The 17,644-nt window shown below is 42.8% G+C and overlaps 1 protein-coding gene across 1 annotated transcript in view; it reads left to right on the top strand.

Moving 5' to 3' along the window:
• Window positions 1-17,644, top strand: part of znf423 (zinc finger protein 423) — a 142,575-nt gene that overhangs the window by 30,767 nt on the left and 94,164 nt on the right. Inside the window, 1 exon segment of the mRNA XM_031748942.2 lies at window positions 15,817-16,020. Within this exon segment, the coding sequence (XP_031604802.2) occupies window positions 15,817-16,020 (204 nt within the window).

Below are 17,644 nucleotides of genomic sequence, written 5' to 3'. Positions count from 1 at the left end.
CCATTACAGGGTCACACCTTAAACCATCCAAGGCCAATTTGGAGTTTCACCAATTAACATTTGGAGGAAGCTCATGCAGGCAAACTGCAACAAACTGCAGCCCTGTGCTGCGCTTAACAGGATCCAGTGTGCTTAAAATGATAAGATAACAATATTAATTAGCAAAGTGGGAAGTCACCAGATTGAACTAGTGACCAAAGTGACTGCTGAAGGGAACGAAGCATATCACTGACTGAAATATAACGACTATGAAATATGAAGCAATGGCCAACAATATACACGTCCTCCTGTCCACCAGTTGGGATAAACAGAGTGTGTGAGGAATGTCAGCAGGTGAGAGGATTTTTCCAAGTACAAAGGACGGACATAGAGGAGAGATTGCAGGCTGTATCACTTTTCTCCTGCTTCCTTGTAATAGCTTTGTGGTGGCCAGAGCTGAGAAAAACAGGACACTGGCCCTCCTCTCACTCTTTCTCTCTCTCCCCCTTTTCTCCTGCTTCCTCTCTTCCTCCATCACTCTCTCACCGCTTTCCTCTGGAGGTCCATAATGTAGTTTTAATTTCCCCAAGGCTACCACAGGAAAACAGTTCTGTGCTCGTGTGTGTGAACTCTTATTGTCTGCTTGTGACAGTGCACAGTGCATCTGTGTTTTTGTCTGTTTTGCAGCAATAAGCCCTTTTCTGTCTCATTTGTGTCGGTGTGCATGCGTACAGCAAAAAAACAAAATAAGCGAGCAGCTGTCAGTTTGTGAGTGTGCGATTCTGTCGATCTGTGTGCGTCTGCGTGGTAAGTCTGGATGATTTTATGTGTGTTTGCAGTTAACTGTGTATTTACGTGTGTTTGTTGCTTCCTTCCGTGACGTGAATGCCTCTTTCATCATCCTGTTTCCAGACACTGGCGTTGGGTGCTGCTCTCCCTTACGGCACCACATCCCAGGGGTGTGTGTGTCTGTGTGTGTGTGCATAAACACATGTCAGTGTGTATTTGTGTGTGACTGGTACTCTGTGGTTCAGCAGATCTCCTCTGGGGAGGGGGGGGTGTTGTAAAAAATACACACATTCACACACATGAAGACTGTGGGGGGACATGAAGTGGGAGCTAAATGGGAGGAGGTGAGGCGAGAGAGATGGGCTTCTTAATATAGCCACCTAACACACACACACACACACACACACACACACACACACACACACACACACACACACACACACTAGAACTCACAGAAAGAAGAGGCAGAGGGTGAGGGGGGGGTGATTCTCCTGGGAGGTAGAGAGCAGGCCTGTGTTGTTGTGTCCAGCTGCACCTGTTCAGTCTGTGTGTGTCAGTCTGTGTGTGTCAGTGTGCATTTGAGTGTGCAATCATTGCCAAATGTGTCCACCGTCCTTTGTGTCTCTCTGGTTCTGCATGTTTGGAGCTCCAGTCGGTGCTCACAGCAGCAGTGTCTTCGTTTTGTAGCAGCGCGATTAAATGAAGTGTTTTCAGCCCCACTGGATCAATACTGCACTCTGTGTACTATAAATTACACTCAGTGCTTAGTACATAAGCTAATGTTACAGCATAGTGGTGTCCATAGATGTTTTGTTGAAGCAGGAGACTGGACGTGACCGGCCCCTTAGGTCTCAGATGAAGAGCTGACCCCGTGCTCTGCATTACTGCAGACAGTGCTCCACTCCTCTGTCACTCTTCAGTAAAATACTTGAACTCTTCTTCTTGGAGCAGCGACCCATTCCCAACCTGGAGTGTGCACTCCTTGGACTTATAATTAGATCCTCGAAAACAAACCAGCTGTGAACATGTGGAATAAGATTGCTCCCGGTCCTGTTTCATCATTCTCACTCAGGTGTCCTGTGAGCACCTCTCACTCAAACGCAGCTCACCACCTTCATAGTGGTTCCATAAAATAAAATCATTTTATAATAACATGCATGTCTTACTTGAAGCTGTTTCTTATCCAGCCTGGTGTGAGTCATGGTCCGGTCTGCAGTGTGATGTGGAACAGAGCTTTGTGTTGAAAATGTCCGATTTCTAAACATTTTCCTGGAAGCTCAACACACTTTTTTCCGCCCTTTGATGCCTCTTTTGGGGATACACAGAGAGTGTGTGTGTGTGTGTGTGTGTGTGTGGGTGTGTGTGTGTGTGTGTGTGTGTGTGTGTGTGTGTGTGTGTGTGTGTGTGTGTGTGTGTGTGTGTGTGTGTGTGTGTGTGTGTGTGTGTGTGCGCTTGGCCAGCAGAAACACGTCTCTCTGAGCTGCAGAGTCCCACACAGGCCACAGTAGCATCTCCTGGCTGCCAAATCTAACACTTGAATAACTACCTTACCTTTGCAGTATTGCAGTATGTTTTATTCCCCTTTAACTCCCCTCCAGCTTTGGCGCTCTTTCAGTGCACTTCTGTCACCCTGGGGCAGTTCAGGAACATTTCCCAGAGTTCATTAGTTCCCTAGTTTGCTTCCCAAAGGATATATAGAGATGTAGGATGAGCGTGCTGACTGTGTGCGTTTGATTTTTGGTGTTCCAGTTTGTGTCTCCACTAGCACATCCTGGCAACTGCTCACAGAGAGCGCCTGTAGGACAGCGCATCCAAACTGAGCGTGCTCAGATCCGTCATTTTGTTTATATCTCGTTTCTTCGAGGGAGGGAATCAGTTCTCTGTGTCTTTCTCTCTCCTATCCAGTGTGTTTATGGCTTATTATCATTTAGCTCACTAATTACTTCAATGAAGTCATTTTAATGTGGTTAATGAGAGAAAACACGCAGGCGATCTTAACAAATACACCCGTGCTACGAAAATACACAACTCTCCACACATACTGTTCTGTGAGCCTAACGAGTGGTGATTAGTGGGTCTCAGCTAGGCGTGGTTAGGCTGTGCAACATCATTCTGCACCGTGGACTCTGCTAATTCACTTCTCTTTATCTAATTACCCAGGGTTCACGTGCGCACACACACACACACACACACACACACACACACAGGCATGCAGCGGTACGTTGTGTACACACACCACCTGGATATAGCTTTCCTGCAGATATGCAAAGTGACCTCATTATTCCTGAGCTACCCGTTTATATATTTATATTTGTATGTGTTAATAAACAGTCCTCAGGTTAGTGAGGCTGCAGCCAGGAATATTGCTTATTACGTTTCCCCAAGAGAGGCACAGCGTAAAACCTCTTTTCTCCACATCCACACTGATATTGTGTGCTGTCACACACTCGGGCCTTTCTGTGAAAATAGCTCATAATATTTAATATGAAGCTGGGATCGTCTCTGTGGTAGTATATGTATTTGGAACCAATCACAGTGCTCGTTCTGTAGTGCATTTTCTTTAATCCAAGGTTTCACTTTGGGCTAATAGCTGTGGATGCAACTTTGCAATAAGAACCAGCAAAGTGAAAAAGCTGGTTAAAATGCCATAATGACGTTTAAGCACAAAGTCTGCACTGAGGCTCTTTTTTTCCCTGCACCCCCAAATACTGGGTTTAAATCTTTAAATACAGCTGCTGTTCCATCCAACTAACTGGTTAATTTTGTTTAAATGCATGTTGTGTATCCCAGGTGTGACGCAGTCCCTCATTATATGGCTAGAATAAAAATCATCAGAGTTCTGAGTGATAGAAAACGACCCACATAAGTCGCGCTGTACATTTGGAATATTTCCTGTAGTTAAACTGCAGGACGAGCCTCTGTGGCTGACATAAGAATGAACCGTGTGTGTGTGTGGAGTGATTTAGAAAAAGAGTGTGTAGTTATTCCTGGCGTAGTGACTGTCTGTATGTACCTCTGTATGTACCCCGAGCACCCGTGGGAGTCGCCTGCTTTCATTAAGTAGGCCCGCTGCTTCTCTGTGCTATGATTGGGTGGAGCATCTAAGAGGAGGAGAAAGGTGGTGCACAGTGTTGGTCAAATTACTTGAAAAAAGTAATCAGTAACTAATTACTGATTACTTCCCCCCAAAAGTAATCTCGTTACTTTACTGATTACTTATTTTCAAAAGTAATTAATTACTTAGTTACTTAGTTACTTTTTAAAAACACGATTTACAACCTGAATAGGTGATAAAGCGATAGATCTTTCAGCCCAATTCTACTTTTTCTGCATAATCCATCATACAAAATGTAATCAAATGGAAAAGTCTCTTTTTAAAACTTGTTTTATTAGTTTTAATCTTTTAACTTTATGCATCAAGCAAAAATTTAATTATATGCAACATTCTCTGACTGGAAGAAATTTGTTTAACAATTAAACCTATTTTCTGCACATTCCAGCACATAAAATAAAATATTTTTTGTGTTTACACTCACTCTTTCAAATAGATGAAAGTAAAACACAGCAGAAAATAAATAAAATCAAAGACTAGCGGTCCTGTTGCTCTATTTTCACCTATAAAGCAGGACTGGGTTAGGCGAAGGTTTACCCTGGTGCAGGTGTGCCGCAGCGGTCAGTTGAAGACTCCGCGAGTTTCTCTGTGAATTTCCCATTACAGTCGTGGCGCTTTTCGCTGCTTGCCTGGAAGTTTAGGGTTTTTTCGCTGTAAAAAGAAGTTTTCTTCCCACGCACAACGGACACTAATGTTTTTGTCACTTTTTATGGAATCAAACTCAAAATAAGGTCAGTACTTCCACGCTTTAAACGCTGCACGCTCATACTCTCTCCGCACTCGATATATTATTCATTGTTGATCTGCACACAGCTGTTGTCACGAACGTCGCACACGCTTACGTCACTGTCATGAGACATTCTCCCAAAAAATCATGGTTTTAGTAACGCAGTAACGCAGCGTTCCTACGGGAAAGTAACGGTAATCTAAATACCGTTTTTGCAACAGTAATCCCTTACATTACTCGTTACTTGAAAAAAGTAATCGGATTACAGTAACGCGTTACTGCCCATCTCTGGTGGTGTGAGAGTGTTTTAGGAACTAAGTGAAAAATGACAAAGTAAAAAATTTATAAAGTAACACAGTGCAGTCATTTTGACTGGAAACACTTTTGTATACACACTAAAGGATATTTTCTGCTAAATGGGTATAAAATTGAATAGAATGTGTCATAAATGGCACTTTTAAACCACTGTAGCCTCATGAGGAGTCAATAAAACTGCAATTTTGTGCTTTTATAGAACTCAGGCAGCATAAAAAAATAAAGGCCGTGTTTACTTACTGCTTATATAAATTTTTCTTTTTTACGGACGATATTACTGTCATCTCTCACACACACACACGCACACACGCGCACACACACACGCACACACACACACACACACACACGCACACACACACACACACTGGCCAAGCCAGGACGTCTGCTCCAGAGTGGTAATGATCATAACCGAGCTTACAGCGACAGCGCTCTCTTGAAGCCCGCCCTCATCAAATTCTCCCCGTAAGAGAAGTCCTAATTACAGGGTGGGTGGGTAGCAGAGGACCACAGAGAGCGGTGTGTAAACACCAGCCTCTCCTGTTAGCCCCTCTCATCCCTTTATCTTCATCACCCATCTCTCTCTTTATCTCACTGCACAGGATTTGGGGGCGAAACACTATTTGAAAAAAGTACAGAAAGAGAAAATAAGCGAGTGATGAGGAGGGAGGGGTGCAAATCCATCTCTTGTCTCTGTTGCTATGACAGCAGGTTGTGTTGGCATGCAGTGGAGTTGGCGCTGCCCTCACCTCTGGCATCAGGGAACCCCGGGGACTGTGTGCACATTGTATGTAGTATGTCCATATTTGCTTTCTGCACGTATGCATGTTCAGATAATATATAAATAAAAAAGTTGAAATGCCTTTTATAGCAGCCTGCATCGTGTTTTATTCACTTCCTACACATTTGACAAAAACCTGGTGTGTATTTGAAAAGCTGACTGTTAACACACATATTTAAAGTATGTGTATAGACCCTTTGTGTGCTTCTGGTATGTATGCATTTATGTGTGTGTGCACAATGAGGAGCGTGCACGTGCAGTTTGTCAGCCAAGGGGCTGTTTTCTCTCCCAGCCAGACGGCGCTCTCACCACTGGACAGATGGCCAACACCTCCCTCACTTCTTCCTTATCCCTTCATCTATTCCTCCTTCTCTCCCTCCATCACTGTCTTCCTCTCCTGCGTCCCCCCAAACACCACATCACCTCAGTCTCTCGTTCCCCACCTCCCAGCATCCCCTCATCCCTATTTCCCATCATACTGCTGCCATAATAAATCAGAGTGCTGTGCCTGATTCACTTTTCCCTCACGTTCCCTAACAGGCATCCTCTTACACCCAAACTTAGTTAGTCAGACTAAAATAATAACAGCGAGGGGGAAAACGCCGTGTAAGTGTACCTGCTCGTACACGCTGATGCTGACCTGGCTACTAAGTTTTGATGGTCAGACTTTTTCTACCAGACTCACCCTGAAATTAAGAGCCAGAAATAGCAACATATAGCAAAGCGGCGCCTTTCTATCGCGTGTGCACATTAAATGATGTTTCGAGCTCCTCATGGACAAAACTGACTTGGAGCTTAATCGCTTTGACCTGTAGCTGCACTCTCTTAAAATAGTTTTCATTAGTCGTGGAGCTCATTGGTTCTCAACTGGACAGATTTAAAAGGTGAGATTTAACTTTTCTGAGTTCTGCATTGATGAAGCTTCATGAACTGTGTGATATAATAATTAATATGTGCTATCTTGAATTACCTTATTTTTTGTAGAATAATCTTTTCTGAATTGTTATCTTAAATGTTTAAACATTGCTCTCGATCTCAGGCTGTCCCCACTGCTTATCCTTTTTTTTCCCTGGCATCTTCTCTGGTCTGTGCATCATCATTGTCATATTTGCAGTCGTTGATTGATTGTGTTTTATTATGACTTTTATGTGTTAGCAGGGCTTTTCTTTTCTCTCCTCTGGTATCATCTCTGAAGCCAAGTGTCTTCAGTGTCGTCCTTTTGGATCCTCAGCGTTTATAATGTGATAATAAGGTGTGAAAATGGAGACACAATGGAGCGGTGAGGATTGGGCCTCCACAGCCTCCACTGGTCCCCTCTCACACTGCTGTGTGCTACCAGGACACACACATTCACATTACATCACATGCTAAGTGATAATCCACACACAGTATAAAGTAATTGGCAGTGCAGGGCTGGTAACTCACTTTTTACACTGGATGCAATAAATGATAACCAGTTCTGTGCTGTTGTTAAGACCACACTGTGACACTCTGTGACACTCAGGCTACGTCCACACTAATGCGTTTTTGTTTGAAAACGCATCGTTTTCCCTCCGTTTTGGCCTCCTGTCCACACTGAGACGGCGTTTTCCCCAAGGAAAAAACGCAGCGTTTTGGAAACGCATACATTTGAAAACGGTCGCAGTGTGCACAGCAAAAACTGAGACTTTTTAAAACGATGACACATGTTAGTCATGTGACCACTTCAACCAAGGCAGCGGAGGGCATAACACAGCAGTTGTTTTGTTTGACAGCCCTATTAAAGATTAATATCAGTCTGTACATGCTCCAGACAGCTTTTCTTCATATTCTTTAATTCTCACTCGCTTTTGCAACTTTGTACTTTTGTGTTACTCGCAGCAACAACTCCACCTCATTGTTAGTCCCTTTAAAAAACTCGGTGCTTTTCCTCGACATTTTTCCGCGACGTTTCAAAGAGCCGGAAAGTAAATAAACGGCAGACAGAAATGAGGCAGGTCGAATAGTCTTGCATTTCACGCATGCGCAGGACTGGAACGTAAGCATTTTCGTCCGTTTCAATGTGGACGCGCAACTCTGTGAAAACAACTGAAAATGATAGTGTGGACGCGGAGCGTTTTCAGACATATACGTCGTTTTCAAATTTATCCGGGCTAGTGTGGACGTAGCCTCTGTGACACGCTATGACACACCATGAGACACTCGTGGGGACGCCGATCGTGCATTGTGGAGAAAAGGACCCAAATGCAGACTCACAAGCAAAGAACAAAGAAGGGTGCAGAAAACTCTAACAAAACCTTTACAGGGGAACTAAACTAGAAACACAGGATCAGGAGCTGGAAGATGATCCGATGATCCGACAGGAGACGGGGGGAGGCTGAGACAATAAATGGGGGAAGTGGAGGCTCACAGGAACAGAGCTGAACTGAAGACCCTAAATGACAAAAAGGAAGTAAAGTGAACGTGAAGCACACAGGACAGGACTACCAAAATAAAACAGGAAGAGTAACGAACACAGAGACACGACAGAGCCGAGGGAGCGAGAGAGACAAGAACCAGAACCAAACTCAGAAGCAGAACAGATTACTCTACTTGAGGTTTTAAGTGTTTGGTTCAGACACAGTTTTTTCTGAATGCTTAAACCCTAACTGTGCTTCTTATAGCACAATTTCTAAAACTATTAATACTTATGGCAAAACCACTCACTGAGTTTGCAAAACTAAAAGCACAACTCACGGCTTTACACTCAATTTCCAAATGATCAACACACTCCTAGCAAAACTATACACATTTATGGACATTATTTACAGTATTTTGCCAACTGTCTGGCACACTGTCACATGTGAAAACTGTTTTAGATAATTAGTTCACTTTGCAATCAGCCTAAGCACTATAATACAGGTAAGCTGTCCGTGTGGAGTACAATGGAGGGAGCAGGAAGAGTGAGAATTAGAGGAGGCCGAGGAAGAGGACGTGGAGGTGAAGAAGTAGGATGAAGAGGATGACGAGGACAAGGAGGTGAAGTTAGAGGAAGAGGACAAGGAGGAGCAAGAGGAGGACGAGGAGGGGGGAGAGGAAGGGTAAGAAGAGTAAGAAATAGAATTGCTGATGACATCAGAGCTACATTAGTGGACCATGTAATCAACCGTGGAGTGACCCTGAGGGAAGCTGGCCAACGGGTTCAGCCTAACTCGAGCCGCTACACTGTAGCAAGCATCACAAGGACATTTTGAAATGACAGTCGGTTAGTACAGTCACTTTGCACTAAGACTTGTAGCACTGCCATGCTAATGAGAAACACAACAATACCATAGATGTAAAAATACTGAAATTGTTACTTTACAGAATTGCTAGACGACCAGATGCTGGGGGCAGAGGAAGCATGTTCACTGCAGACCAAGAAACCCATATAGTCAATATGGTGATTGCAAATAATTCCATAAGGCTACGCGAAATTCAGCAGCGCATAATTGAGGATGACCTTCCAAAACATACAAAATGTGAGCATTTCTGTATTAGGTCGTGTACTTGCCCGCAACAGAATCCAAATGAAACAAATCTACAGAGTACCTTTGGAAAGAAACAGTGAACGTGTAAAACAGCTGCGATATGACGATGTGCAGGTAAGCTATAGTATCACTGGTACTTACCACCTTCATGCTCTGTCTCCGCAGTCTCTTATGTGTTGTGTGGAGGGTCCGGGCTGCGAGGATTATGGCAGTGGTGACTTTTCCCAGGAGAAGCTGGGACCCTGTTTACTAGAAGGTTTTAAAATTTCTGTACTTTTAGGTGACAGAAGAAGACATGTGGCCTGGTCAAAACACAGAAAGCTACACTCTAAAAGATCTTTAAATATATTAAACATACCTTGTGTGCCACAGACTGCTCCCAAACACGAGGGGGCAAATAATACCTCTAAAACACATAAGTTGGCTTTATTAAACGTTAGATCTTTAGCTGGGAAAACATTTTTAATTAATGATTTAATCACCGAGCACAGCCTTGATTTTATGTTTTTAACTGAAACTTGGTTGGACCAAAGTAACAGTGGAGCTGTTCTCATCGAGACGACCCCTCCTAACTACAGTTTTATCAGTGAGGCCAGGGTGAGCAGGAGAGGAGGAGGGGTTGCTGTCTTATTTAATGAATCATTTCAATGTAAACAGCTATCTCCTGGAAGTTTTCAGTCTTTTGAATATGTGGCTTTACATCTGAAGGCCCCATCCAAAGTTGTGTTTCTTAATGTTTACAGGCCTCCCAGATACTGCACAGACTTTTTTAATGACCTCAGTGAACTGCTGTCTGTGATCTGTGTTGATTTCGACTGTGTAATTATTGTTGGGGATTTTAACATCCATGTGGACAACCCTCAGGACAAAGGGACTAAAGACCTGAGTAACACTCTGGGCAACTTTGGGCTGACTCAGCATGTAACAGAGGCCACACATAATAGAGGACACACTCTTGACCTTCTGATCTCCAAGGGCCTCGAAGGTTACTGTGTCTGATGTGGGCCTGTCTGATCATTACTGTGTTTTCTTTGAAAGTAAAATCTCAGCCCACACAAATATATCAACAGCAGTGATCACAAAACGGTGTATAACTGAACACAGTAGTGAGATCTTTAACCAGGTCTTCCCATTAACACCTGACCTGTCCAGAAGTTCAGTCAATGAGCTCGTCAATAGCTTCAATGCTAAAATGTTAAATGTAATGGACACTATTGCTCCCATTAAGGTGAAGGTTATCTCTGGAAGGAAAAAGTCTCCATGGAGAAACTCCACACTGGTGAAAAATGAAAAAAGAGAGTGTAGGAAAGCTGAGCGCAGATGGAGAAAAAACAAACCTCCAGGTTCATTATGACATCTATAAAGAGAAACTTCACAATTATAATTTACAACTGAGGAGTGCAAGGAGGTCCTACTTCTCTGACATCATCACCAAAAACAGTCATAACGCTCGGGTCTTATTTTCTACAGTTGACAGGCTAACAAACCCTCCTGTGTCAGCTGCAGCTGAACTTCATTCGACCATGGCCTGCAATGACTTTGCCAAATTCTTCACAGAAAAAATCCAAAAGATTAGACAAGCAATTGGTACATCAACAGCAGATCCAGGATATGTACTGTGTCCACCGAAAAACTGTTTAAACACCATCAAACAGTTTCACCCTATTAACAGCAAAGACCTGGAGGACATCTTAGGTCAACTGAACTCCTCCTCTTGCTGTTTAGATGTCCTGACAACAAGTTTTTTCAAAAAGGTCACAAAGACTTTGGAGTCAGACCTGTTACAGATCGTCAACTTTTCTTTAATATCAGGTGTGTTTCCAGAACCACTAAAAACTGCTGTAATTAAAACTATACTGAAAAAGGACAATCTTGACAAGACACAAATGAATAACTACAGGCCGATCTCAAATCTCCCATTTTTAAGTAAGATTATTGAAAAAGCAGTTTCTCAACAGCTCAATTACTTCTTAAAACAGAATAACTGCTATGATGCCTTCCAGTCAGGCTTTAGACAGAACCACAGCACTGAAACCGCTCTGACCAAAGTGTTTAATGACATATGTCTGAACACAGACAGTGGAAAATGTCAGTCTTAGTTTTACTGGATCTCAGTGCAGCATTTGATACAGTTGACCACAACATATTACTCAAACGACTGGAGAACTGGGCAGGTCTTTCAGGAACTGTACTAAACTGGTTCAAAACATACTTAGAAAACAGGAAATACTTTGTATCAATAGGTAACTTCACATCTGAGCAGACAAGTATCACATGTGGAGTTCCCCAAGGTTCCATCTTGGGACCCCTTCTGTTTAACATTTACATGCTCCCACTGGCACAGATTATAAAGAACAACAAAATAAACTATCATAGCTACGCAGATGACACACAAATATATATCACAATGTCACCAGGAGACCGAGGCCCTGTACAGGCTCTTGGTAAATGCATTGAGGAAATTAATGACTGGTTGTGCCACAATTTTCTTCAGCTAAACAAAAATAAAATTGAGGTAATAGTCTTTGGTGCAAAAGAACTTGGCTAGGTCACCAGAGAACTTCAATCTATACACCTAAAAACCACAAACCAGGCGAGAAATTTGGGTGTAGTGATGGATGCAGACCTAAACTTAGAAAAACACATTAAGACAATAACAAAATCAGCTTACTATCACCTCAAGAATATTTCAAGGATAAAGATCTGATGTCTCAACAGGACCTGGAAAAACTAGTCCATGCATTCATCTTTAGTAGGCTGGATTACTGTAACAGCATCTTTACAGGTCTACCTAAAAAATCAGTCAGACAACTACAGCTCATTCAGAACTCTGCTGCTAGAGTCCTCACTAAGACCAAAAAAGTGGACCACATCAGTCCAGCTCTGAGGTCTTTACACTGGCTGCCTGTCCGTCAGAGGATAGACTTTAAAGTTCTGATGCTGGTCTATAAAGCTCTGAATGGTTTAGGACCAAAATACATCAGTGACCTCCTGACCCAGTATGAACCTTCCAGATCCCTCAGGTCATCTGGATCCGGTCTGTTATCAGTCCCCAGGATCAGAACCAGACACGGAGAAGCTGCATTCAGCTTTTATGCTCCTTATATCTGGAACAAACTCCCAGAAAGCCTCAGATCAGCTGAAACACTCAGTTTATTTAAATCCAGGTTGAAGACTCACCTGTTCTCAGCTGCATTTGAATAAAGCACCAAATCCACACTTAAGTTTAAATTTCAAAACCTACTTTTTAACTACTGATTTTATCTACTGTTCTGATTTTATCTACTGTTTTGATATTTGATTTTATATACTGTTTGTTTGTTTGTTTGCTTGTTTTAATCAAATTCAAATCATGTTTTTGTTTTTAATGTCTCTGTAAAGCACTTTGAATCACCTTGTTGTTGAATTGTGCTATATAAATAAACTTGCCTTGCCTTGCCTTGCCTTACTGAATCTGGAAGTGCATACTGTAGTGCTGTGCATGTGCCTGCTGTGCTGCATTTGTTTTGTCTTGTCCAGAGAGTGATGGAGCTAGAGGCAGATGGGTCATGAGCAGTTTGATGTGGATGAGGCTGGTTTTCACCTCACTAAGACAAGGAGACGTGGCAGGAACATTATTGGACACCGTGCCATAATCAATGTCCCAGGACAACGTGGTGGTAACACAACTATGTGTGCAGCTACAGGGAGTGCATAATTATTAGGCAAGTTGTATTTTTGAGGAATAATTTTATTATTGAACAACAACCATGTTCTCAATGAACCCAAAAACTCATTAATATCAAAGCTGAATGTTTTTGGAAGTAGTTTTCAGTTTGTTTTTAGTTTTAGCTATTTTAGGGGATATCTGTGTGTGCAGGTGACTATTACTGTGCATAATTAGTAGGCAACTTAACAAAAACAAATATATACCCATTTCAATTATTTATTTTTACCAGTGAAACCAATATAACATCTCCACATTCACAAATATACATTTCTGACATTCAAAAACAAAACAAAACAAATCAGCGACCAATATAGCCACCTTTTCTTTGCAAGGACACTCAAAAGCCTGCCATCCATGGATTCTGTCAGTGTTTTGATCTGTTCACCATCAACATTGCGTGCAGCAGCAACCACAGCCTCCCAGACACTGTTCAGAGAGGTGTACTGTTTTCCCTCCTTGTAAATCTCACATTTGATGATGGACCACAGGTTCTCAATGGGGTTCAGATCAGGTGAACAAGGAGGCCATGTCATTAGTTTTTCTTCTTTTATACCCTTTCTTGCCAGCCACGCTGTGGAGTACTTGGACGCGTGTGATGGAGCATTGTCCTGCATGAAAATCATGTTTTTCTTGAAGGATGCAGACTTCTTCCTGTACCACTGCTTGAAGAAGATGTCTTCCAGAAACTGGCAGTAGGACTGGGAGTTGAGCTTGACTCCATCCTCAACCCGAAAAGGCCCCACAAGCTCATCTTTGATGATACCAGCCCAAACCAGTACGCCACCTCCACCTTGCTGGCGACTGAGTGGGACTGGAGCTCTCTGCCCTTTACCAATCCAGCCACGGGCCCATCCATCTGGCCCATCAAGACTCACTCTCATTTCATCAGTCCATAAAACCTTAGAAAAATCAGTCTTGAGATATTTCTTGGCCCAGTCTTGACGTTTCAGCTTGTGTGTCTTGTTCAGTGGTGGTCGTCTTTCAGCCTTTCTTACCTTGGCCATGTCTCTGAGTATTGCACACCTTGTGCTTTTGGGCACTCCAGTGATGTTGCAGCTCTGAAATATGGCCAAACTGGTGGCAAGTGGCATCTTGGCAGCTGCACGCTTGACTTTTCTCAGTTCATGGGCAGTTATTTTGCGCCTTGGTTTTTCCACACGCTTCTTGCGACCCTGTTGACTATTTTGAATGAAAGCGCTTGATTGTTCGATGATCACGCTTCAGAAGCTTTGCAATTTTAAGACTGCTGCATCCTCTGCAAGATATCTCACTATTTTTGACTTTTCTGAGCCTGTCAAGTCCTTCTTTTGACCCATTTGCCAAAGGAAAGGAAGTTGCCTAATAATTATGCACACCTGATATAGGGTGTTGATGTCATTAGACCACACCCCTTCTCATTACAGAGAGGCACATCACCTAATATGCTTAATTGGTAGTAGGCTTTCGAGCCTATACAGCTTGGAGTAAGACAACATGCATGAAGAGGATGATGTGGACAAAATACTCATTTGCCTAATAATTCTGCACTCCCTGTATAAGTCAAAATGGTGTTGTTCACCATCATGCAACCCTGGGCCCATATAACACTGCACACATTATTACATTCCTGGACACCTTACATGACATGCTCACCAATGTTCAGAGACCAGAGCAGACCAGATACGTCATCATATGGGACAATGTTAGTTTCCATAGGGCTGCTTTGGTCTGCAACTGGTTTACAGGTCACCCATCCTTCACTGTACTCGTCCTCCCCCCATACTCTCCATTCTTGAATCCAATTGAAGAGTTCTTCTCTGCCTGGCGCTGGAAGGTCTATGACCGTCATCCCCATCAATGCATAGCCCTTTTACAGGGAATGGAGGAGGCATGTGGGCATATTGACCAGGCATCATGTCAGGCCTGGATACGCCATTCCAGAACATATTTTCCCCGGTGCCTTGGACTAGAGGACATTACATGTGATGTAGATGAAATTTTGTGGCCGGACCCAGAGAGACGACACAATGTAGACTGATTTCTTTTTTTTCCTCAGTGAAATTACTGTTTTGTTTGGACTTAGAAATAAACACTTGTGTTTGTTTTGATGTGTGTGAATAAACACCAGTACTTGAAGTTTGGATCCCTCTATGCTTACGGACCTATGACAAAAGTATGAGCTCAAACTGACATAGCCTACCTTGTGCACAGAGAAAGCAAAAGCCAGATGTGTTTTTTATTCATACCATCAGTGTGTAGTTGGTGCATTGTGTGCTTATTAATGTGATGGCTTGTGTTAACTGTTTGATACAAAAATACAATTTTTACAAAGGTTTGGAAAGTTAAGCAAGAGTTATTAGCTTTTGCAATAAAACTACAATGTTTTGCTGATTTTGTGAAGGGTTTTCTTATTTGTGAGTAGAGTTTTGCAAAAATAGCCAATAGTTACAAAAAATGTGCTTAAGCCATCAGAAAAAACTGTAAGTCCTGTCAAGGAGTCTTGGAGGTGACCGACTCTATTCTTCTAACATAAAAAGCCTTTTTGGAAGTGTTTCAATGTGAAATTGAATTTGACATCTCAAACTGAACAGAATAACGGAGTGTGACAGCAGGAACAAAAGAAATACAACAACACCAATTAATTATTTAAAAGGCAAGAAAACATTGAAAAGTTTGGTTTGTTCTGTGAATCAGTGTGAACAAATGTCACTAACATATGCTGTACTCTAAATAAAGCTTATTGCAAAAACACCTGTGAAATACCTGTAGGTCTAAGTGACGGGCACGGCAGCCTAACCTAAAATGACAGCAGAGTGAAACTGGGTGACACAGAGGGCAGTGAATATTTGAATGGGATGGCATCATATCGAATGACACAAAGATCCGAACTGTGATCGTTCACGGTAACAATGACTAAACTTGTAATGTGTTTCTCTGCAGACATAGCGGCATCTGAAAGAGACGCCGACCCCAAAGAGGGGACCGGTGCTGAAGACGGAGAACCAGACGAGCACGAGGACCGCGATGACCGAGATCACGACGATGACTTGGACGACGAATCCATCTTCACCTGTGACAACTGTCAACAGGACTTTGACTGTCTGGCTGAGCTCACTGAGCACAGAACCAACCACTGCCCAGCTGGTAAGACTGGTAATGTGATTGTGTTTTTTTGTTTTAACTGGCCAGGCTCCCATTACTGTGTGATACTTTATCATAAAACAGTGAATGCAGTGCAGGGCAGTGTGCAGAGTCATGATAAGATAAGATAAGATACCTTTATTAGTCCCACAAGGGAAATTTCATGTTAAGGTATGCCATAGATACCTGTACATGGTGCACTTAATCCTCAATATCTTGTCAATCAGGACCCAATTAAAGCTCATTTATCATATTACATCAACATATCTACTGTACAGTTAAAAGTGCAGCGTGGTTTCCAGCAGGAAAGGTGGCGTGCTTTCAAATTAACATCAAACAGCTGTATCATGAAGAATCACTGGACTACCTTAGTGACACGGGTCCTGCACTGTTCTCTGAATACCTATAGCTATAGGAATCACACCTACCCATAGCGTGTGTCCCACAGGGATGGACACACACACACACACACACACACACACAAAGGCCGTTATTAGTAACGGTGTAATTAATGGAGGGACTGAAAGGAACACAGCGGGGCATCTGGTTCCTACAGATTAATCCAAACAGTCCTTAACAAGCCGACACACAAACGCACACTTACTTTCTCACTACTGCGAGGCAGTCTCCCTTGGCGTCTGTGGGTATGTGTGTTTACTTTGATAGGGGGGATGAAGGAGCAGGAGGGGGCGGAGGGCTTTGTTTAAACGGGTAAAGATGGTGTTTCTACAGGAGTGGGTAATGTAGATGGTGAGAGCCCTGCTTCATCTACCTCTGATTCACCCGCTGGTTTGACATGAAGTCCCACTAGAATTTCATATAGTGCTTTGTCTCACATGCAGGTTATGAAGTTGCAGTAATACAAAATCAGTGTTTTACGTTTACTTTTGTTAGTGTGGCGTCATAACAAATATTTAGAAGAACACGAGGACAGACGAATAGCAGACGTCCTCGTTCCTCCTCCTACTCTGTGGGGATGAGCTCAAGACGTGGAGCTCAATAAGAAGGTTTTACTGAAAACAGCAGGAGATTCATTCACACTGGTCACAGCTGACTCTGTCCGGTCTTTAAGTGATGACGTATGAGCCCTGCTACTGGGTTCAAAATACTCTGCGTTTATTAAGGTTGTTGTGTTTTTAAATGCTTTGTATCTTGTTCTATGTAATCTCAACAAACCCCTAAAACCAGTCAGTGATCACTGTCGGCCTCTCTCGGTTTTTATTACCGCTATTCATTTTAAAGCTCAGTTTTTAAACCCTTCCGCTGTAACTACAGCCCAGCCCATGCAGCAGTATATTAATGACTAACCTCGTATTGTGGATGGATCATCTCAGTTGTTCTCCTGACTGAAGTTTGGTCCGTTTACAGCATCCTGCCATGTGATTGCATCCTCCAGCTTCACTGTGTTTATGCTATGCTAACATAGCTGTGTCGCTAGCCACCACATAGCACATCATTATATAGCAGCTAGCCCAACTTCAGTAACCCTACAAACGTCACTGCTGTTTAGTTTTCTGTCTTCATTTATGTTGGAAGTGATAGCAGAGCTGTACGTTTGAATGTTTCAGAAATCTCTCAGTCAGAACATGCTATATCATGTTTAGGTGGAAGCTAGCGAGCTAACTTC

This window comes from Oreochromis aureus, linkage group 7, assembly GCF_013358895.1.
Source record: "Oreochromis aureus strain Israel breed Guangdong linkage group 7, ZZ_aureus, whole genome shotgun sequence".
In the NCBI taxonomy this organism is placed as follows: domain Eukaryota; kingdom Metazoa; phylum Chordata; class Actinopteri; order Cichliformes; family Cichlidae; genus Oreochromis; species Oreochromis aureus.
Note: the sequence above shows the minus strand (reverse complement) of the source record. Positions and strands in the feature narration are given on the sequence as shown.